The 24,596-nt window shown below is 50.4% G+C and overlaps 1 protein-coding gene across 7 annotated transcripts in view; it reads right to left on the bottom strand.

Moving 5' to 3' along the window:
* Positions 1–24,596, bottom strand: part of pygl (phosphorylase, glycogen, liver) — a 260,396-nt gene that overhangs the window by 112,034 nt on the left and 123,766 nt on the right. For all 7 annotated transcript variants that reach the window (XR_011593114.1, XM_070879224.1, XM_070879226.1 and 4 more), the window contains one exon: positions 3,191–3,354. Coding sequence is in view for 6 of the 7 variants with exons in the window: in XM_070879224.1 (XP_070735325.1) it covers positions 3,191–3,354 (164 nt within the window). In the remaining variant the exon portion in view is untranslated. The remainder of the gene's footprint in view (positions 1–3,190; positions 3,355–24,596) is intronic.

Below are 24,596 nucleotides of genomic sequence, written 5' to 3'. Positions count from 1 at the left end.
GATTCCCATTGACTTCAGTTTTACTAGGGCTCCTTGATGCCACACTCGGTCAAATGCTGCCTTGATGTCAAGGGTAGTCACTCACACCTCACCTCTGGAATTCAGCTCTTTTGTCCCTGTTTGGACCAAGGCTGCAATGCAATCTGGATCCGAGTGGTCCTGGCAGAATCCAAACTGGGCATTGGACAGCAGGTTATTGGTAAGTGCCGCTTGATAGCACTGTTGACGACAACCTCCAGCACTTTGCTGATGATTGAGAGTAGACTGATGTTGCGGTAATTGGCCGAATTGGATTTGTAATGCTTTTTGTGGACAGGACAGACCTGGGCAGTTTTCCATATTGTCGGATAGATGTCAGTGTTGTACCTGTACTGGAACAGCTTGGCTAGAGGTACGGCTAGTTCTGCAGCACAAATCTTCAGCACAACAGCCGGGATGTTGTCGGGGCCCATAGCCTTTGCTATATCCAGTGTGTTCAGCCGTACCTTGATATCACGTGGAGTGAATCCAATTGGCTGAAGACTGGCTTCTGTGATGTTGGGGACCTCAGGAGGAGGCCGATATGGACCATCCGCTTGGCACTTCTGGCTGAAGATGGTTGTAAATGCTTCAGTCTCGTCTTTTGCACTCATGGAGCCTCCTCTTCCTGTTATTTGTTCAATGGTCCACCATCATTCATGACTGGATGTGGCAGGACTACAGAGCTTTAATCTTATCCGTTGGTTGTGGGATCGCTTAGCCTTGTCTATAGCATTCTGCTTCCACTTTTTAGCATGCATGTAGTCCTGTGTTGCAGCTTCCCCAGGTTGGCACCTCATTTTTAGGTAAATGGCACCTGGCATGCTCTTTGACATTCTTCATTGAACCAGGGTTGGTCCCCTGGCTTGATGAATACTTTGCATCTTTTTTCACAAAAGAAAGGGGTGATGCAAACATTGCAATCAGGGAGAAGGAGTGTGAAATATTAGATGAAATAAACATAGTGAGAGAGGAAGTGTTAAGGGGTTTAGCAGCTTTGAAAGTGGATAAATTCCCAGGCCTGGATGAAATGTACCCCAGACTGTTAAGAGAAATAAAAGAGGAAATAGCAGAGGCTGTGACCATCATTTTCCAATCCTCTCTCGCTACAGGTGTGGTGCCGGACAACTGGAGAACTGCTAACATTGTACCTTTGTTTAAAAAGGGAGCAAGGTATAGACCGAATATTTACAGGCCAGTCAGCCTAACCTTGGTGATCATAGAAATTTACAGCACAGAAGGAGGCCATTTTGGCCTATTGTGTCTACGCCAGCCAACAAAGAGCTATCCAGCCTAATCCCACTTTCCAGTTCTTGATCCGTAGCCCTGTAGGTTACGGCACTTCAAGTGCACATCCAAGTACTTTTTAAATGTGGTGAGGGTTTCTGCCTCCACCACCATTTCAGGCAGTGAGTTCCAGACCCCTACCACCATCTGGGTGAAGAAATGTCACCTCAAATCCCCAAAAACCTCCTACCAATTACTTTAATCTATGCCCCCTGGTTCTTGACCCCTCTGCTAAGGGGAATAGGTTCGTCCTATCCACTCTGTCTGGGCCTCTCATAATTTTATACACCTCAATATAAAGTCTCCCCTCAGCCGCCTCTGTTCCAAAGAAAGCAAACCCAGCCTATCCAATCTTTCCTCATAGCTAAAATTCTCCAGTCCGGACAAAATCCTCGTGAATTTCCTCTGTACCCTCACATATTTCCTGTAATGCAGTGACCAGAATTGCCCGCAGTACTCTAGCAGTGGTCTAACTAGCGTTTTATACAGTTCAAGCATAACCTCCCTACTCTTGTATTCCATGCCTTGGCTAATAAAGGCAAGATTTTTGGGGGCATTTTTTAAACTCTCCAGCTACAATTCACAACCTGATGGAATGAGGCACCAAGTTTTAATTTTTCACTTTCTTGGCAGGAGAGGCTAATTGGAAGTCATTAACAATTATCATGTTGTTAAAAGAATACTTACGTAATTAATTACTGGACTTAACTTTCTGTGGCGAGTTTAATAGGCAATTAATGTTCAAATGTGGCAACTTCATAAAACTCACAGAATGTTTAAGGGCGAGATACCGTTTTCATGAAACTCACAGCTGAGCGGTGCAAATCGGCCATTCACAATTCGAGGTATCTCTTCGTCGCCACAAGTTGCTGGCTGATTTGTACATTAATAAAGACGTACGTTGTTCAGACGTACCATTATTTTTTCAGCAAAATCTGTGCTAATACGTTTGATCCTTTAATTTTTTAAATTTCTTTTTTGAATTTATATTTGACTAATTTTTAATGATGATGGACATGCTCATTGAAGCTGCCATTTCTAGGGTGGGATATTCCTATCTAATATAACAGTGAATAGCTTTGATATCCAAACCCCCCTGATATCATTGCAGCATGTTTTAGCATGAATGCTTATGCAACAAAGCTCAACTCTTGTGGGAACCCTACATATATTTGGGGATGAAGTGTCTCAATGAGTCTGAAAATAATTATCTGGTTCTATTTCCTTAAATTAAATTAAGTGGCATGAGGATTAGTTACGCAAGTGGGGAAAATCATTCGCAAAACTATATATAGACACAAAATATTGCAGTCCATTGAATGTTCACTTATGTTTTTAATTGTTTCATTCATCTCATATAGTTTGGCTGCAAGCTTTCAGCATGTCAGTGTTATCATCACTCCTCAATGAAACAATAATATATATTTGCAAAATAACTAGGTGGTGCTACAAACTGTCTTCACTAGCCCTGCATTGTGGTGGGAAAATCAGACAAGTGTCCATGCCTCATCATTGTCAATAACCACTGTACTATGGACTGGATTTGGTTCAACTATGATGCCCCCCCTCCCCCCGCCCATGATAAGATATCTGGCTAACAGTCGCTTACAACAATGATGAAAAAAAGGAGGATGAGGACCAGGATACCCATGTGTTCCAGCTGCCTCATTCTGCCCCATGTTCCTTTGTTCTAACCCTCTGCAACTCAGCATCTGTGACACTTGTTTCCTGACTCACAGACGTGTTTTTCTGTCAACATTTGCAATGTAAGAATGGTATGCCAGTCTCTTTCAAATAAAAACAATTACTTACAAGTTGGCAAAGATCATTCAAATATCACTGATAGGCTACTGAATATTTAAAAAGTATTCAAAAATATCCTTACACCTGTTCTTTGATGATCTTAGAATGAATCTTGGCTACGCCATTCACTGCATGAGAACCGACAATGCAGAGGTGTGCCATATTTATCTTCTTTTCTTCATTCTCTTCTATCAAAGACATTCGTCTGAAACGCTGCTCATCCCCAGGATATAGAGTTCTGATATTCTGTGGAAGACAGCAATTGTAAAAAAATTGAACTTTTAAAAATAGACAATTTAAACTGCAATATAGTGAAATATGTAATTAAGAGAATCATTGAGGTTAAATTACCAATCCATTCCAATAGGCTGAAGTGTTTTTTTTAAGGAATAGTCAACATTTAATTAAAGAGAATGGGGTAGAAATTGAGCTCTTTGCGCCTGTTTTATAGGTCTAAAATAGACAGCAGGTCAAATTTTGGGAAATAATGTGCCACAACCAATCAGCGCAGGGGTGTGGACGTGCCATGTTGGCATAGGCAGCTGTTTAGGCACCAGCCTGAGACATCGTTAGGCTCCTCACATATGTGAGTGAGGAGCGTAATGCCTGTTTCAGGACCCCTGCACTAAATTGGTGAGCAAACACCCAGAGTTCTTCAGTGGTCACCCCTTCACATTTTGAACTCTCATACAGCCCTACACTGCCCTACTTAAGCCCCAGCATTATCAACCATTCCCTCCCATGCCTCTCCTCCAATCACAACAGGACACCACTGCTCCACCTTCTGCTTCTACTTGAACACTGAGGACCTACTACTGCCCTCATAACTACTTCCCCCTCTTACCCTCACTTGCTGCTTCTTCCTGTCAGCCTGCACATTATGCTATACTACCTCACAAATCTTCAAAACGTTTCAACAGGACACAATCTAACCCACTATCACTCTTCTTGAAGGAGAAGCTAACACATAACAGATGGAAGAATGCATGACCAGGAGGATGCATGTGCTCACACCAATGGAGGAGGCTGTCATCTGTAGGGGAGGACGAAAAGCCCCTCATTTTACCCAGAAGGAAAAGGGCTGTGGGATCAGTCTGTGCTGTGAATTGAAACCGATGGAAGGAAAACTTTGGGACACAAATGGAGACCCCCCCCCCCCCAGTGTTTGGACTCATAGGAAAGGGAATTTAATTTGGAACTATCTACCAGAAAGTTTGAAATCCTAAAGTGCACATGGAAGAAACTATGAACTTTAATCGAATTTGGAATTTTTTTTAAAGGTCTGCAAGAAAAGGGGTGGAGTCAATATCAAAAGGGCCAGTTTGGACATTGGAACTAATCAAATTGTCTGGGAACTGTATACCCTCGAAACTTGCCCCTTGAAAACATTAAGCATTTAAACAATGCCACATACATATTCCAACACCTTTTTCATCAGGCATAGAAATATCTGGCTCAGGCCAGACTAGCACAATGGCTACAGGAGGCCAATGCAATCAACACCCACTCAAACCTTGAGTAGGTTAAGATCAGTGGGGAAAAAAAACCTAAAAACCTCAAACTGTTGCATTTTTCAAAATCAAAAGTCCACCAATGAGAAGAATCGACTTCAGCAGGAGAGGCGGACTGGATAATCTGGCTATAAAAAAAGGGGTTTCTGACGTAGTGAGATAGAGGAGTGATGATTTTCCCTGCCCTGGTGATTCAACAACCACAACCACAGGCCTCTCGACACGGAAGGAAAACCAGTGTCCGAAGACACTGAAGATAGAAGAAACAAACCACCAGACTGCAGAAGGCACAGTAGTGAGTATAACCTCTGGTCCCCAGAACTCCCAACTCAGTTAGGCCAGGAAAGGTGGGAGGTTGGGCATTGTACTGCTAAACTGGTGTAAAGATTTTCATTGTGTCCGTTTAGTGGGATTTAGGGGGATTGTTTTGTTGGTGTATTGCTGTTTGTTGAGATGCACCTTGCCAAATAAATTGGAAGCCTAAAGTTCCTCTTGGAATCACCTTGTCTCAGTTCTATTGTATTACATCTCCTGATCGTGAGTCTTATGTCAGAACCGTGTAAGGGAAGCTAGGAGCGCCTCGAAAACGCTCAACTGTGTGTCACAGGCTAGGGAAGAAGGGGTTAGGAGTGTTTGACACTCACAGGTGCCTCACAGGCTAGGCATAAGCTGTGGGGACGCACGAGTCTCAAAACCCCCTTCATAAGCTGTGGACACAGTCTCTCCAGGGGTGCTCTTGCAGCACTCAGGGTACCTCACAGGCCAGGCATAAGCTGTGAGGGCAGACACCCAAGACACAACAACAACCCTGTGAAAACCCCTTACACATCGACATAATTGGCAAAGAGAGGGCATGCAGCATTAGAGACCAGGCTGGAGCCCATGCACAACAGAGTGTTTGGGCATCTTGCTTTCCTTATTTTTTTTATACTTAACTCTCACACTCAGCATGGTGATGCATTGTATTGCGACTGATCCGCTACTACTTACTCTTGACACTACATGCTAACACTTGTCCCTCTTCCCTCTTTCTAGGCCAAGCAGATATCTTGGGCCTTACTGCAGTACACATTGAGGAGAACCTTTCTCCTCAGATGATGCACCAGCACTTGTGCCCACCCTTCCAAACACCAGCCGTTGGGTATGCCACAGACTCAAATGTTTGTCACCTTTTCAAAATGTAAGCATCCAACCACAGGATATTTAGGCATGGAGAAGAGCTTCAGCATCAGATGGGCTGAGGCAGGGTGATGTTACGGAGGTGAAAGTAGTTGCTCTTTGTAACAAAGCACATACGAGGTTGGAATAGGATGTCAAAGTTGCGAAAGTCTGGTTCAACCTGAGACAGAGGTCGGAAAGGGGAATGGAAGTGGTGGCAAGGGTAAATAGTTCATGGTGGAGGCTAAAAGAAACGTCATTAAAGCGTTTCCTGAACTGAATCCAGGAGCACGACACAATGCTCCTGCTGCTGACCTCCTCGGCCTCCTCCAGCCACATCTTCTTTATGGCAGCAGCAAACTTCTTCCTCCCATTGCTGTGGAAGAACATCTCTCCCCAACTCCTCATTACACCCAGCAGTGCATGAAATGATGCATCATTAAATCGAGGCACAGCGCTTGACCTGTAATGAGATTTCTCCCTCCCTTGGTTCAAACTCCTCTCCTTCAAATTCCATCTTTGGATTGGCCCTTTAAATACCCCAGTTGAGATTGCCCATTGTGGGTCACACCATGGCCGCGCTGCTGCGTATTTGACGGCAATTATTACAATTAGGCGGATGCAATAAATTGCCACAGACAGACGTGCTGAAAGTTCTTCCAGATTTCCAACCAATATTGCCCACCCCCGCTCCGAACACGCCCCCAAGTTATTATCTGGGCCCATGTCTTGTGATGAAGGTCCAAAGGTGCAGCATTGTAAATGAGGAAGAGGAGGCGGCCAAGGATAGATTCAGAGATAAAGGTACAGGTGTAAGAAAAGACATTGCTGGAGATACCTATAAAATTTTACCTTGAGTAAGAGTGAAACCAAGTGAGGGCAGTGCCACAGAGATGAACAATGGTGAAGAGGTGTGAGAAAGATATGGTGTTGTCAAAGGCTGCACAAAGCTTAAGGAAAGTGAGGAGGGAAAATGCACCACCGTTGCAGTCACACAGAATGTCACTTCTGACTTTGGTTAGGGCTGTTTCAGTATTGTGGCAGTGGTGGAAACCTGATTGCAGAGATTCAAACATGAAGTTGCAGGAAAGATGGGCTGGGATTTGGGAGGTGACAACACATTAAAGGGCTTAAGAGGAAATGGAGATGACGCAGTATTTTGCAACGGCACAGAGGTCAAGGATGTTTGTTTTTGAGAAGAGGGGTGATGATAGCAGTTTAAAAAGGAAGGGACCAGTACCAGAGGAGAGGGTAGCATTTACAGCATCAGCTAGCATGGAGTCCAGGAAGGAATGTTGGATGGTTAGGGGTCTCATGGACATGATGATATTGAGCAAGGCATTAAGGGAGGAATTAGGGAAGGATGCAAATTAGGGTTAGGGCAGGGGCAAGTCTAGAGGGAACTTTGGCAAGATGGGCAGTAGAGGGAAGTCCATACGCTCCTTGTATGTGTTGTTGGAGATGAGGATGGAGGAGGCAAAATTTGATTTGGAAGATGGCGGATGGGATAGCAGGTCCCTAGGAAGCTCTCCTCAAACAATCCCTCATCTGACCATCTGATGGCATCTTCCATCTCTCTCTCCCTCAAATCCCCCCCCTCCACTCACTGTCTAAGCCCCCTCTGATCCTAACTCCAACCCTCAAAGTACTCTACCTACCCCTTATCCGTGCTACAAGGGCTCACTGCCCATCCCCCACCCCCCAACTGCGGCCTACCTTCCAGGCTGACCTCCTCGCTGCTAAGTCCCTCCAGCTGGACCCTTGCTTCCCGCTCCCCACGGACGACTCAGCTGCTCCAGGCGACCCCCGGCGATTTCAACTGTGGTGAGCCTTCGACCAGTTTCAAAAACAGGTTTGGGTCTACCTCACGCGCGAGCCTTCCCTCCAGGCCTCCACCCATCGGCGACGACTGGATCTCTCTTCATCCATCGGCGACCTGGCCTCCCTTCAGCCATCGACGACCGGGCCTTCCTTCCTCCAGCGACAACCTGGCCTCTCTTCCTCCAGCGACGACCTGGCCTCTCTTCCTCCAGCGACAACTGAGCCTACCTTCATACATCAAAACCTGGCCTCTCTTCCTCCAGCGGCGACCTGGCCTCTCTCTTCCTCCAGCGGCGACCGGGCCTACCTTCATGCATCGACAACCTGGCCTCTCTCCCTCCAGTGACGACCGGGCCTCTCTTCCTCCAGCAACGACCTTGTCTCTCTTCCTCCAGCGACGACCTGGTCTCTCTCTTCCTCCAGCGGCGACCTGGCCTCTCTTCCTCCAGCGACGACCTGGTCTCTCTTCCTTCAGCTATGACCTGGTCTCTCTCTTCCTCCAGCAACGACCTAGCCTCTCTTCCTCCAGCGGCGATCTGGCCTCTTCCTCCAGCGACGACCTGGCCTCTCTTCCTCCAGCGACGACCTGGCCTCTCTTCCTCCAGCGGCGACCGGGTCTCTCTTCCTCCAGCGGCGACCTGGCCTCTCTTCCTCCAGCAACGACTTGGCCTCTCTTCCTCCAGCAACGACCTGGCCTCTCTTCCTCCAGCGTCGATCTGGCCTCTTGCTCCAGCGACGACCTGGCCTCTCTTCCTCCAGCGGCGACCTGGCCTCTCTTCCTCCAGCGACGACCTGGTCTCTCTTCCTTCAGCTACGACCTGGTCTCTCTCTTCCTCCAGCAACGACCTAGCCTCTCTTCCTCCAGCGGCGATCTGGCCTCTTCCTCCAGCGATGACCTGGCCTCTCTTCCTCCAGCGGCGACCTGGCCTCTCTTCCTCCAGCAACGACTTGGCCTCTCTTCCTCCAGCAACGACCTGGCCTCTCTGCCTCCAGCAACGACCTGGCCTCTCTTCCTCCAGCGACGACCTGGCCTCTCTTCCTCTAGCGGTGATCTGGCCTCTTCCTCCAATGAAGACCTGGCCTCTCTTCCTCCAGCGGTGATCTGGCCTCTTCCTCCAGCGGCGACTTGGCCTCTCTTCCTCCAGTGGCGATCTGGCCTCTCTGCCTCCAGCAACGACCTGGCCTCTCTGCCTCCAGCAACGACCTGGCCTCTCTGCCTCCAGCAACGACCTGGCCTCTCTGCCTCCAGCAACGACCTGGCCTCTCTTCCTCCAGCGACGACCTGGCCTCTCTTCCTCCAGCGGCGATCTGGCCTCTCTTCCTCCAGCGACGACCTGGCCTCTCTTCCTCCAGCGACGACCTGGCCTCTCTTCCTCCAGCGACGACCTGGCCTCTCTTCCTCCAGCGACAATCTGGCCTCTTCCTCTAGCGACAACCTGGCCTCTCTTCCTCCAGCGGTGATCTGGCCTCTTCCTCTAGCGACAACCTGGCCTCTCTTCCTCCAGCGACAATCTGGCCTCTTCCTCTAGCGACAACCTGGCCTCTCTTCCTCCAGCGGTGATCTGGCCTCTTCCTCCAGCGACGACCTGGCCTCTTCCTCCAGCGACGACCTGGCCTCTCTTCTTCCAGCGGCGACTTGGCCTCTCTTCCTCCAGTGGCGATCTGGCCTCTCTGCCTCCAGCAATGACCTGGCCTCTCTTCCTCCAGTGACGACCTGGCCTCTCGTCCTCCAGCGACGACCTAGCCTCTCTTCCTCCAGTGGCGACTTGGCCTCTCTTCCTCCAGCGGCGACCTGGCCTCTCTTCCTCCAGCGGTGAACACAATGGCTGTGGCCACTCCGACCTCTCCTCCTTCCACTCTGAACACCCCGACCTCTCCTCCTTCCACAAAATGGACCTTTGACCTTCTCAATTCCTGCCCCCAGCCAGGCTTTGGATCACTTACCATCTCACCAAAGAGCGCTGTTCAGCACTGAGCTTACGGCCCGCATCTCGCCATAGGCAATTAGGCTCATACAGCAGTGCCTGATCTCCAATCGTTTTGGACCCCCTTGCCACTGGACCAAGACCTTGCTCAGCTAATCCCATGTGGTAGTCTAAGTGCAACGGCCACCCCACATTAAAAGAACTCACGCACAGGCATCCTCCACCCTTCAATATGAAGTTCGGGACCTGGAACGTCAGGACCCTCATGAACAACTCCAACAGTGACAGGCCGGAATGCTGCACTACCATTGTTGCCCGGGAACTTAGACACTTCGATGTCGACATGCCGCCCTAAGCGAAACCCGGCGGGCAGTGGAAGGCCAGCTCAAGAAGAAGATGGAGGTTACACCTTCTTCTGGAAAGGCAAACCAGAGGAAGAACGCCGTTTCCACGGTGTCGGTTTCGCTATCAAGAACGAGCAGGTTGACCGCCGCTGAGTCTTCCCCTGCGGGATTAGCGAACGTCTTATGACTCTCCGACTCACCCTATCCCGGAACCAGTGCGCCACAGTCATCAGTGCGTACGCCCCAACACGCGATACAACAGATGAGACCAAAGGAGGTTTTTACTCCAGCCTCGAAAAATCCCTGTCCCGCGTCCCTACGGACGACAAACTAATCCTCCTCGGCGACTTCAACGCCAGGGTTGGCAAGGACACAGCTCTCTGGGGAGAGGTGATCGGCAGAGAGGGGGTAGGGAAAACCAATTCCAGTGGTACCCTGTTCTTGACAAAATGCCTAGAGCACGACCTTGTCATCAATAACAACTTGTTCCGCCAGAGGGACAAGTACAAGGCATCGCTCCAAACACTGGCACCTGCTCGACTATGTCATCGTTCGAGCCAGGGATCGCAAGGATGTGCGCATCACCCGCTCCATGACAGGAGCTGACGACTGCTGGACGGATCACTGCCTAATCTGTTCCATCATCAACATCAACATAGCCCCAAAGCAGCAATGGCAGCAGAAGCAGTGCCGCAAAAAAGTCAATGCCGGGGCACTCAAAGACCCAGGTAAGAGAGCCCTATACAGCCAGCACCTCACTGCTAACCTGGCGACCCTTGATGACTCCAAGAAGCAAAATGCCCACAGCGCTTGGTCTGCCCTCCAGGCTACCATAACCAATGTCTGCGAAGAGACGCTCGGTCACTCAACCAGGAAACACCAGGACTGGTTTGATGAGAATGATCAGGAGATCCAAGAGCTAATAAATTACAAGCGCAGGACATTTCTGAACCTAAAACAACCCAGCTCGGGAGCAGCAAAGCAGCATTACAGATGGCTTAAGGCCGAGGTCCAACAAAAACCCGCGACCTAAAAAATAGATGGTGGGTGGAGAAAGCACAGAAGATTCAGTAGCTGTCCGACAGCCATGGTGTGCGAGGATTCTTCACCGCAGTCAAGGCCACCTATGGCCTAAGCAACCAAGGCCCCATCCCACTGCTGGCCAAGAACGGGGAGACATTCATCAAGGACACCGAGGCAGTCAGGATCCACTGGAAGGAGCACTTTGAAGATCTCCTTAACCGAGACTCTGTCTTTGACGCGAGTGTCCTCGACTCCATCTCGCAGCATGCTACCCGCCACCACCTCAGCAAAACCCCAGTCCTGCACGAGGTAAAAAAGGCCATCCGCCAGCTCAAGAACAACCAGGCAATGGGAGTGGATGGAATCCCTGCTGAGGCACAAATCCCCGCTGAGAACTATTGGCATGAATGCATGACCTCATCTCTCTCATCTGGAAGGAGGAGAGCATGCCGGGTGATCTCAGAGATGCAGTACTCGTGACCATCTTTAAAAAAGGGAACAAGTCTGACTGCAGCAACTATAGAGGAATTTCCCTGTTATCAGCCACTGGGAAAGTCGTCGCTAGAATCCTCCTCAACCGTCTTCTCCCTGTGGCTGAGGAGCTCCTCCCGGAGTCACAGTGCAGATTTCGTCCACTACGGGGTACAACGGACATGATTTTTGCGGCGCGACAGCTGCAAGAAAAATGCAGGGAACAGCACCAACCCTTGTACATGGCCTTCTTTGACCTTACAAAGGCCTTTGACACTGTCAACCACCAACCCTTGTACATGGCCTTCTTTGACCTTACAAAGGCCTTTGACACTGTCAACCGTGAGGGACTATGGAGTGTCCTCCTCCATTTCGGCTTCCCCCAAAAGTTTGTCACCATCCTCCGCCTGCTCCACGACGACATGCAAGCCGTGATCCTGACCAACGGATCCATCACAGACCTAATCCACGTCCGGACCGGGGTCAAACAGGGCTGCGTTATCGCGCCAACCCTCTTCTCGATCTTCCTCGCTGCAATGCACCACCTCACACTCAACAAACTCCCCCGCTGGAGTGGAACAAAACTACAGAACCAGTAGGAACTTGTTCAACCTTCGTCGTCTCCAGGCCAAATCCAAGACCGTCCCAACCTCTGTTGTCGAACTACAGTATGCGGATGACGCTTGCGTCTGCGCACATTCAGAGACTGAACTCCAAGTCATAGTCCACATCTTCACTGAGGTGTACGAAAGCATGGGCCTTATACTAAACATCCGTAAGACAAAGGTCCTCCACCAACCTGACGTCGCCACTGTAACATTCCAAAATTCGTGGAAGCCCCCCAGTGTTTGGACTAACTGAAAAGGAAATTCTATTTGGGCCTATTAAACAGAAAGTTTGGGATCCTAAAATGCATTTGGAAGAAATCTACAAGTCTTAACCAAGTTTGGGCCTAGAACATACATATTCCAACACCTTTTCAACATGCATGGAAATATCTGGCTCAGCCCAGACTTCCCGAAGCCAAAGCAGTGATCCTACAATGGACAAGAGCTTATCAGCTGATAAATAAGGAGTACCGCGATCCCAAAGTCTATCAACGCCAGATTAAAACATTTAATCAAGTTTCAGTTAAATAAAGAAAACCACTTAAAATCAATGGGCAGCAAAATTTAAACAAAAGAAACGTTAGATTTGGCGCGAAGATTAAGCAGCCTCTCAGATTTGTGCCTAGATTATCCAGCGTGTAAAAATTACCTAAAGAACTTAAAACATAGAAACATAGAAATTAGGTGCAGGAGTAGGCCATTCGGCCCTTCGAGCCTGCACTGCCATTCAATGAGTTCATGGCTGAACATCTAACTCCCTTTTGAATATATCCAATGAACCCTATTGATAACAAATAAAATTGGGTACTTACCAGAGATAAATCCAAAACGCGTCTAACCGCATCAGCGGACTCGCCCAACTGACTTCAATACGCAGCAGAGGTCTTCTGCCACGTCCAGGTACGGCAAGGCAAACCGGCTAGAACCAAGGAACCCCGAAACCGCTAAACAGCCCTAGCTGTCAAAGGAAGGATCTGGTGAGCATAAATCCCTGGAGTCCTAGAATTTGACCTAGTTAGAGAGTAAGTAGGAGATGGGAGGTATTCCTGTTGTGTTTATTACCTGTAATAAAGTATTCCCCATTGTTTAGAACCTTTTTGTAAGATTTTACAGTTTTATTGGAGTGTTTTTGTGTTATTTGCTTTCTTGAATAAAACCCAAACCTTCTTTGTACAAACAGTTGTCTGCTGTACCTTATCACACCCTGATTAATATAATCCAAGGTTGAGAACCAGGGAGTGGGAGCGACTCGAAACCACTCAGTAAGTCAGAGGTGAAGCTGACCCACCCTCTACAGAATGGCGAGCCAGGTAGGATCTTGGTCAAAAGGTTGTGATGCAGTAGACACTGTTTTTGAGGAAAGAAGCAAAATGGAAGAGAGGATTTCCTCTTATATATTCAAGAAAGGCAATATAACAAAGAAATGGGTACTGAACCTATTGCGCGCTGAGCGTCCTGTGGACGCTGCAGCCAAATGGACTGAGAATAAGGACCATAAGCGCTCTGTGGAGAAAGCAATATGTTTAGTCTGCCTACAGCGACAGGTCCAGCAATTAGACAAGAAAGTCGAGTCGCTGAAGGCAGACCTCAGGAAATCCGAGGAACACTTGAGTGCCAGAGCTATCATGGGGGAAAGATTATTTGAGGAGTTAGGCAAGCAAAAGCAAGGGAAACTACAGTAAGTGGAAACACATAGAAACCAGGATTACCTTCAGTGGCAGGTCACCGAAGCGAAGGGTCAAGAACTGGTGTTGCGGGGAGAAAACGCCCGCCTCACCAGGACAATTAAAGAGCAGGAGGAGCAGTTAAGGGATGTACAGGCCGCTTATAAGGTAGCAAGCAGCAGAGGGTTCGAGACTCGAGACAACGTTCCCTGCCAAAAGCAAATTGAGAGTTTGAACCTTGCTCTTTTCAAGGCCAAAGGCATGTTCTGCCAAATAAACCCAAGTACGGCTTGGACAGACCTGGAAGAGCAGGGGGAAACCGTTCACCCAGTACCTGTGGCGCCGGGGCCCAACCCAGTTCGGCAGCAGGAGGGGTGAACAGGGGACGGTGCACCACAACCTGTGGAGTTGGGTTGTGACTCGGCTTGGCAGCAGGGAGAGGTGGGAGCGACCACCAGTACGACAAGGGCCGGGACCGGGGCCGATGTGCCTGGTACGGCAGCAGAAGTACGGTATGCCTACTCTCGGTGGTGCAGCAGGGCCCCTCGAAAGTAACTTCGTGGTCCCCCAGTATCCAGTAGCTTAGAACCAAGGTAGCCCACCTGGACATGCTCACCCATAAAGGGGATCCTTCGGTTCACTTTATGGAAGTAGACTCAGCGGCAGGCATCAATGAGTGCGACGACTCTGAAATGGCAAAAATGCTCCTATTCTCCCTAGACAATAGAGTATACCAGTCTCTCTCTTCGAAAAGCAAGAGAGGGCAATGTACATACGCTACTGTCAAGGAAGAAGTCTTGGAAGTTACGGGCCTAAATGATGGAAGTCCCTTCTCCCGAGTGGAGAAGACGATGCAACAGGCAGGGGAAACCCCATAAGCTTTCGCAGACAGGCTGTGACCTGTCTACGAAAGTGCCTGCAGTGGGACCCTCGCCCAGGATCATTTGACCCGGGATGAGAGGGCCCACTGGTTCCGGAGCCTGGTGGCAAACAGTTTGCCAGGGTGAGGACCAAAGCTGAGCTGTGGTTCGATCCTAAGGATCCCAATGCCACCGAGGAGTCAGTGATTAAGCAACTAACCCTGGCTTTTAGGAACGGCCGAGGGACGGAGGAGGACCCACCCAAGCAAACATGAGTTAAGGCCCCACCAAGCAAAGGAGGAATGGCACCAGGAAGGGGGTATCTCTTCCGACGCCAAGCGTAACTGCTTTGGGTGTGGGAAAAGTGGGCATTGGAGAAAGGATTTTAGGAACCCTTGGAAGGATAACGTAGCTAAGGAACCCCCAGCACCTGCCCAAAAGGCCGGACCCAGACCCAGAGCACAGAAATCTCCTCCTTCCTACGAGGAGTTCGTGGCCACGCTCCGGTCCTTATTAGGCGGCCCAGGGAAGATAGCTACGGCCATCGGGAGGGAAACCCCATCTGCCCCATGCAACACCGAGCAATGACTAGAACCTGCGCAGCCCATATACCTGTGTCCCTTGGAGTATGATGCATGGAGGAGGCCATGCATCAAGATGAAGGTGGAAAAGGTAAAGGGGACCTAACTGCTGGACACTGGAGCTTCGAGCACCATTGTCTATGCAGATAGCTCAGCCACCTCACCTCTGTCCCTTACAGCCTAGTAGGGTTCACAGGGAACGAGCAGGCTGGTTTGTTCTCCATCCTGTTCACCATTCATCTGGGAGCATTCCACACCAAGTGGACGTGTGTCCTGATGAAGTGGGAGCAGGAAGGGAAGGGGATCTTGGGGGCCGACTTCATTATAGGCCACAAGATCCTAGTGGCCTTTGGGGGGCGGTGTGCACTGGAAAGGAGGAAGAGGTGGTAGTTATCCCGGACAAGCAGGGGAAGGGAACCTTGTGTACCGTAAAACCGAAGGAGGGTTACGACCTCGACCAACTGGTCAGAAACACTCCTTTGGAATACCTGGCATATGTACGGGCTAATCTCGCAGCATTCGCCACTCACAAACACGATTGTGGGAGGTTAAACGGGGTCGAGGTTAGTGTGGAAGGGGATCCCATGTCCCGTCCACAAAAGCAATACAACTTCCCAGGGAGGCGGAGGCAGATATGGAGACGGCCCTGGGTTCCCTAGTTAAACAGTGGGTGTTGAGGCCGATAGCCACCCACGTAAACTCTCCGCTTTGGCCAGTTAAGAAACCGGACAACTCTTGGAGAGCCACGGTGGACTATCGAGTACTCAACCATAACATTCCCACCTGTGCACCCACGATCGCCGCCGTCGCCGACCTCATTGGAAGTATCCCAGCCTCCGCGACCACCTTCATGGTGCTGGATATTTCCAACGGGTTCTGGGCCATCCCTTTAAGGCGGGAGGATGAGTACAAGTTTGCTTTTACCTTTAAAGGCCAGCAATACACGTGGAACTGTCTCCCTCAGGGTTTCCATAACAGCCCGAGCATCTTTCACCAATGCATAGCTAACTGTTTAAAGAACTTCAGCAGGCCCCAACAGTTGGTACAGTATGTGGATGACCAGCTCCTATTCACCAATGATGGGGAGGAGCATGGCCCACTGCTGGCTGAGCTGCTGGAGTTGCTGAAGGAGGAAGGGTTTAAAGTTAACCCCAAGAATGTGCAGATTGGCCAGAAGGAAGTCAAATTCTTCGGGCTGACCGTGTGCGCAGGCGAAAGGGTAAATGACAAGGCTAGGAGGGAGGCAGTACAAGAGTTACCGGCCCTCGTTACAGGGGTAAGGTCGTTCCTGGGGCTCACCGGATACTGCAGAGACTTCATCGAAGATTACGCAGCCACAGCAGGCCCTCTACTCCGACTCCTACACAAAGGAGTGGATTGGGTGTGGGATGCGGGCTGCTAAGCAGCGTTTAGCCAGCTAAAAAGAAATCTGCAGACCGTGCCAGCCTTAGGAGTTATAGATGGGAGGGAAGAGTTTTTCCTGGAGGTGGCAGCCAGCGGGGACAGCCTGAGCTCAGTGCTGCTTCAGGAGTGGCATGGCCAACTGAGACCGGTGGTTTACTCCTCCTGGATTCTCACAGATGTGGAGAAGGCGTACTCCAACTATGAGATGCACCTCCTTGTCACTCACTGGGCTGTGAAGAGATTATTAATCTTCACAGGGGGGTCCGCTATAACTCTCCTCACCCACCATACACACACCCAGATGCTTTTAGATGCGAGAATCAAGAATTGCATGCATTGCTCGCTGGACCCTCCTTCTCTCCCAAATGGACCCAAGAGTAAAAGGTCTCTGTGAGCCCAGGCTCGCAGCTAATATGATTTATCCAGGGACAGCCCACCGGTGTTTCATTGAAGGGGTATGGGAAGTTAACATAGGCTTTCGGGCCGGGATACACCCCACGGGCCGCGGAATCTATGTAGATGGTTCAAGCACAGTGTCTGCTGGCGAGCGACTCACTGGTTTTGGGGTTTATGATCCAAAGGCAGGCATTGCCCTGGCAATTAAACTCCCGAGTTCCATTAGCTCCCAGCACGCTGAACTGTCCGCGGTGATGTATGTGGTTACACACCCAGGGAAGTTCCCTAGCCCCTACACGATTTGTTCGGACAGTATATTCACTTGCAATTTGTGTACTGAGTACCTGGCCATCTGGTCCCGTTGTGGATACACATCTGCTGACGGGAAACCGCTGGCAACAAAACCCTTGTTGGAGAAAATCATGGCGGCTATAGGGGATGAAGTGTACATTCATAAAGTAAAGGCCCACACCAAAATCGAACCCCGTGCAGAGGGAAACCAGCAGGCCGACATGTTGGCTAAAGATGGTGCCCGCACGGGCGAGTTTTGGGATCCCTACAACTCAGGCCCAATTGCAGCGGTTAGGGGCAGGATTGGGACAACAGGGAGGGCAGCGGTAGCATTGTGCCCTGGACCTGAAAATGGTTCATGTAAAGTCCTTACTCTACAGTATGAAACCACACGAGGCACATTCTGGGGACAAGGTCACTCTGTGACCTTAATTCTTTATTCACAGGACTCCAAAGACGATGACCCTGCGTGGGACCTCCCTTTTTATACCTGTGTGATCAGGTAAGGAGTGTCTCCCACAAGTTCACCCCTTGTGGTCAAGGTATGCATCTAGGTTGAGTGTATACAGTAATACAGTGGTGTTACATTGTGATTACATATATGACATCACCTCCCCACACAAAGTCTTATTTGGAATCATAGGTTTAGTCTTTCAGGTGGTCTACGCTGCCTCATGGAGCGCCGCAGTTGGAGCTCTGGTTGTTGGACACTGACGTGAGTGTCTGTCACCTGTGGTGATTCTGGCCCGACCGCAGGGACTGTGCATTCTTGTTGCTCATTCACGGGCGGTGTAGTGAGCTCCATCTCATGGTCTTCTTCAGGTTCCTCCGTGTCGATGCTGAATCTTTTTTTTACTTGGTCCAGATGCTTACGGCATATCTGACCATTGTTGAGTTTTACCACGATGACCCTATTCCCCTCTTTGTCAATTACAGTGCCCTCAAGCCATTTGGGCCCCATGGCGTAATTGAGGACGAATACAGGATCATTTATGTCCATAAATCTCCCCCTCGCATTACAGTCATGATACTCGTTTTGTGACTTGCGCTTGCCCTCAACTATGTCGGTCAGGACTGGGTGAATGAGGGACAACCGAGTTTTGAGTGTCCATTTCATTAGTAGCTCTGCGGACGGGACGCCCGTGAGCGAGTGCGGTCGGGATCTATAGGCCAGCAGGTGACGCGATAGGCGGCATTGTCGGGAGGGTCCTTGAATCCTGAGCATACCTTGCTTAATGATTTGGACCGCACGTTCCGCCTGGCTATTGGAGGCCGGCTTGAACGGCGCAGTCCTGACGTGGTTGATGCTATTGCCCGAAATAAACTCTCGGAATTTGTAGCTTGTAGAACATGGGCCATTATCACTAACCAGGATGATCGCACGTAGGCTTTCCACGGTGGTGGATGAGGTGTATGAATTTAGAATGATGCACTCGATCCATTTCGGGTACGCATCTACCACAATAAAGAACATCTTACCCATGAACGGGCCCGCATAGTCAACATGAATGCATGACCATGGCCTGGTGGACCAGATCCACGAGCTGAGCGGGGCTTCCCTGGGGGCATTTTCCCAGCTGGGCACACGTCGTGCACCTGCGAACACAGTGTTCCAGGTCTGAATCAATTCCAGGCGACCAAACGTGTGACTAGGTAATGACCTTCATCAGCACAATGCCTGGGTGCTCGCTGTGGAGCTCCCTGATGAATGCCTCTCTGCCTTTCTGGGGCATAACTACCCGGCTGCCCGATAGTAGGCAGTCGGCTTGGATGGAGAGCTCATCCATCCGTCTGTGGAACGGTCTGACCTCCTCAGGGCATGCTCCGTGTGCGGGCGCCCAATCCCCAGTCAGAACACATTTCGTAATCAGGGATAGGAGGGGATCTCTGTTTGTCCAGATTTTGATCTGACGGGCTGTGATGGGGGAGCCTGCACTGTCAAAGGCATCGACAGCCATGACCATCTCGGCGCTTTGCTCCGCTGCCCCCTCAGTGGTGGCCAGTGGAAGCCTGCTGAGCACGTCAGCGTAATTTTCAGTGCCGAGCCGGTGCCGGAGTAGTCATAAGCAGCCAGCGTGAGAGCCCATCGCTGTATGCGAGCTGATGCGTTGGCATTGACAGCCTTGCTGTCTGACAACAGGGATGTTAATGGCTTGTGGTCCGTCTCTAACTCAAACTTCCTACCAAAGAGGTACTGTTGCATTTTTTTTACACCATAGACACATGCATGCGCTTCCTTCTCGACCATCCCATATCCGTGTTCTGCTTGAGAGCGCGACCTGGAGGCATAAGCCACAGGTTATAGTTGACCCTCAGCATTGCCCTGCTGCAAAACGCACCCAACCCCATAGGACGATGCATCTCATGTCAGAACCAATTTTTTACAGGGGTCGTACAGGGTCAACAACTTGCTTGAACAAAGTAGGTTACTCGCCCGATCAAAAGCTCGCTCCTGACAGTCCCCCCAAAACCAATCGCAACCCTTACGCAGGAGCACGTGTAGCGGCTCCAACAACGTGCTCAGGTTCGGCAGAAAGTTCCCAAAATAGTTCAACAATCCCAGGAATTAACGCAACTCCGATGTGTTGCAGGGCCTGGGTGCTCGTCCCATTGCCTCTGTTTTGGATTCGGTGGACCGAATCCCATCTGCAGCAACCCTCCTGCCCAGAAACTCAACCTCAGGAGCTAAAAACACACATTTAGACTCCTTGAGTCGCAGGCCTACCCGGTCCAGTCAGCGTAACACCTCCTCCAGGTTGTGGAGGTGTTCCTCGGTGTCTCGACCTGTGATGAGGATGTCGTCCTGGAATACGATCGTTCCAGGAATGGATTTAAGCAGGCTTTCCATGTTTCGTTGAAAAATCGCGGCCACTGATCGAATGCCAAATGGGCACCTGTTATAGACGAACAGTCCCTTGTGCGTGGTGATGGTGGTCAGAAGTTTAGATTCGTCGGCCAGTTCCTGGGTCATATAGGCTGAAGTGAGGTCCAACTTGGTGAACAACTTGCCGCCTGCCAGCGTGGCGAAAAGGTCCTCCGCTCTCGGGAGCCGGTATTGATCTTGTAGGGATACCTGATTGATGGTGGCCTTGTAGTCGCCACAGATCCTGACAGAGCCATCCGCTTTTAGGACGGGAACGATGGGGCTCGCCCAGTCGCTGAATTCAACAGGCGAGATGATGCCCTCTCTCAACAGCCGGTCTAATTCGCTCTCGATCTTTTCCCACATCACATACGACACCGCTCTGGCTTTGTGGTGCACTGGCCTGGCGTCCGGGGTGATGTGTATCCTTATTTTAGTGCCTTTGAAAGTCCCAACGCCAGGTTGGAATAGTGAATCGAATTGTTGTAGGACTTGTGAGCACGAACTTCGCTCTACAGATGACATTGCGTGAACATCCCCCCATTTCCAGTTCATCTCGGCTAACCAGCTCCTCCTCAACAGTGCGGGACCATTGCCCGGGACAATCCAGAGCGGCAGCCGATTCACTAACCTATTGTGTGTGACAGACAACATTGCACTGCCTAGCACCGGAATGATTTATTTTGTGTAAGTCCGTAATTGTGTCTCAATACGTGCTAATTTGGGTCTACTGGCTATAGGTGGCCATAGCTTCTCAAATTGCTGAACGCCCATGAGTGACTGGCTGGCCCCAGTGTCCAGCTCCATGCGTACAGGGATACCGTTTAACAAAACCCTCATCATCATTGGTGGTGTTCTGGTGTATGAACTGTGAGTATTCGCCACATGGACCCATTGAACCTCGGCGTCCATCAATTTGCCCCAAAAGTCATCCTGCCTCAAAGAACCCTCTTTTGGTCCATCTGCCTCATATATTAGTCTGGTTGCAGACTTCCTGCACATTCAAGCTAAGTGGCCACTGAGATTGCAGTTCCTGCAGACAAACTGTTGAAATCTGCAAGATCTAGCTGAGCATTTTCCCCCACACCTCCAGCATGTTAAAGTTTCTATTGTTGGGAACAAGGGGACTATGGCCAGGCATTCCGTGCTGACTGTCCCTTTGACTGCTCTTAAGTACCCTATTGGTGGGTGTCAATGGCCACGTCCCAGACTGCAATGTCCACTGTGATGGCGAGAATGTCCGTTCAGCCTGCCATTGTCTCTGTTGAAGTCCTGCTCTGGGGTCTGTTGCTTCGGACTGCCCCTGCCTGCCTGCGGGGCTCTGAGTCGCATTAATGATGTTGACTCCCTGATCCATCACCGCGTAGAGGCAGAATTGCGCGCGTATATTATTTTCGTCTCTTCCTCCCCCGCCATGAAAGTTTGAGCCATCAACGCCGCTGTTTCCAAGGTCACATCCTTGGTCTCAATTAATTTGCGGAAAATTCCCACATGACCGATGCCCTCGATAAAGAAGTCCCTTAGCATCTCCCCCCTGCAGGCGTCTGTGAACTTACAGAGGCTGGCCAAATGCTGGAGGTCCGCTACGAAGTCCGTTTTGCTCTGTCCTTAATGACGTCGGTGGGTGTAGAATCTGTGTTGGGCCATGTGTACGCTAGTCGCCGGTTTGAGGTGCTCGCCGATCAACTTGCTAAGTTCTTCAAAGGTTTTGTCCGCCGGCTTTTCGGGTGCTAGTAAGTCCTTCATGAGCGCGTAAGTCTTTGGTCCGCAGCTGGTCAAAAGATGAGCCCTTCGCTTGTCAGCCGCTGCATCCCCCAGCCATTCTTTCGTAACGAAGCTATGCTGAAGCCTCTCGACAAAATCGTCCCAGTCCTCCCCAACACAGTGCCGTTCCCCTGTGCTACCTGTGGCCATTCTCGTGGGTCGTGAATTCCCATTTCTCGTCGCCAATGTAAAGTCCTTACTCTACAGTATGAAACCACACGAGGCACATTCTGGGGACAAGGTCACAGGACCTTAACTCTTTATTCACAGGACTCCAAAGATGATGACTCTGTGTGGGACCTCCCTTTTTATACCTGTGTGATCAGGTAAGGAGTGTCTCCCACAAGTTCACCCCTTGTGGTCAAAGTGTGCATCTAGGTTGAGTGTATACAGTAATACAGTGGTGTTACATTGTGGTTACATACACGACAGCTCAGACCCAGGACCCCATCCTGAAAACTATTCTGAGCACACTGGCTAAAGGAGAGAGAGTAGAGGGTCCATACGGCGCAGAAAATATAGCCATAAAAAAAGGCATGCTGTTCCGAGGGGAGCAGTGGGTAGTACCGCAGCAACACCAAAGGGAATTCCTCCAACTGGCCCCTGAGGGTCCAGGAGCGGGACACCCCGGACTTGAGACCACCTGGCAACGGGTGGAATAGGCAGGGTGCTGGCCGGGGCTCAGGGAGGATGTCAGCGAGTTCTGCGCCGAATGCCTGGTGTGTGCTGGTAACAACCCTGACCCCCAGAAGCGGAAGGTTTCCATGGGAAACATCAGGAGGGTACAGGGACCATGGCAGTCGATTCAGGTCGACTACATCAGGCCTCTACCCACCGCCCAAGGAGGCTACAAATACTGCCTGGTATTGGTGGATGTTTTCTCCAAGTGGGTGGAGGCCTTCCCATGCCGCACAGCCACCGCATTGGGTACTGCTCGGATCCTGGTAAGGGAAGTATTCTCACGATGGGGATCACCACTGTACGTGGAGTCTGACTCGGGGGGTCATTTTACCGGGCAGATCATGCAGGCAACCCTTAAGGTGCTCGGTGTGGAGGGGAAATGGCATGTCGCCCACAACCTGCAGGCATCGGGTATGGTGGAGCAACTAAATAGAACCATTAAGGAAAGGTTGCGAAAGGAGACGGGAGACTCACACAAGAAATGGGTGGAGGTCTTGCCGTTGCTCCTAATGGGGGTCCGGGCCAGCCAGTCTAAAAGCATGGGGTACTCCCCATACGAGCTTATGACTGGCAGGGTCATGCGTACCCCCACCCATGTGCTAGCTCCGGTGCTCACGGAAGGCCAGATCAGAGAGGTGACCCAGGACAGCTTTGTCAGGAATCTGTTTGAACACCTCAAGCAGATTCACTGGCAGGCTGCTAGCAACATGGGGAAGCAGCATCGGAGCAAGCGACTGCTGCTAGAGCCCCGCAAACACCACGAGTGGGAGATAGGGGATCAGGTCATAGTGAGGAACTATGCTCGGTTAGGGGCCTTTGAAGCATTGTACATGGGGCTGTACTGTATTGTCGATAAAGCAAGCCCCATGGTGTATGCCGTAAAGATACCCGCCGCACAAAATGGTTTCATATAAACCCAAGGAAGCAGGAAGCAGTTGAGGCTAGCTCATTGAATGTATTCAAGTCACAGATAGATAGATTTTTAACCAATAAGGGAATTAAGGGTTACGGGGAGCGGGCGGGTAAGTGGAGCTGAGTCCACGGCCAGATCAGCCATGATCTTGTTGAATGGCGGAGCAGGCTCGAGGGGCTAGATGGCCTACTCCTGTTCCTAATTTTTATGTACTTATGTTCTTATGTTCTTAAACCAGTGCAAACGGTTCAACTCGGGAAAGGCCTGCAAACGCAAAGGACAGCCGGGGCAGTAAACCGTCCTGAGGATAAGGGTCTCCAGCCAGCAGCCTCCGATAATGGGAATCCCACAAGGGAAGCTGCCGACCCGCAGACCATAACATTGGGGGCAGTGAGCTGCGCTACAGGAGGAGCTATCCCACCCATCATCTGGGACTCGGATAGATCCCTAGTAGCCGTAGCCCTAAGGAGAACACCATGGCCAAGAACGCCGTGGTCACCAGCACCCCATTCACACTGCTCAGCCCCGAGAGGGCTACAAGACGAAAAAGATTGATTGAGGTGGGGGACCATTTAAAGGACGGGTCCACAGCCTGCAGCCTCCAACCATGAGGGACTCACAGGGGAGGTAGTGGTGGAGCAGCCACCAAATGAGGGTCCCCGGCCGGCAGCCTCCGGCTGTGCGGAATCCACAGAAGAAGTAGTGGACTCACCGGCCCTACAGCAAGGGATGGTGAACTGTAGTACAGGAGGAGCTATCCCGCCCATTATCTGGGACTCGGGAAAGGCCCCAGCTACCGTGGGAAGAACTCTCCGAGTTCTAAGGCACAAGCCACCGTACACTCAAATGTACAAGCGGCCAAAGGATTGGAAAAAGCATGGGGCAAGCAGGACCTAGCTTGGCCACCCGGGGACGGGTGGCGGTGTATATAGCTTTTCCAGGATTGTTTTTCTAGTTGTAAGTTTTAGTATTTTAGCTGAAATTTTTTAAATTTTAGAGTTTAATTTGGATTGTAGAACTGAATCACCTTTGCCAAGCCAGAGAACAGTTTTCTCAAGGGCAAGGCTATCTATTTTGTGTCCCTACAGGGAAGGAACCGAATGATGAGAGGGGCCTTGCTCCTGCTCGCCCTAATGGGGGCAAGTATGGGTCACAAAGGTGACATTGAGAAATCTTGTATCTTTGGGTGCTCAGGAGGAAGAGCACCCAC

Source organism: Pristiophorus japonicus, chromosome 4, assembly GCF_044704955.1.
Source record: "Pristiophorus japonicus isolate sPriJap1 chromosome 4, sPriJap1.hap1, whole genome shotgun sequence".
NCBI lineage: Eukaryota > Metazoa > Chordata > Chondrichthyes > Pristiophoridae > Pristiophorus > Pristiophorus japonicus.
Note: the sequence above shows the minus strand (reverse complement) of the source record. Positions and strands in the feature narration are given on the sequence as shown.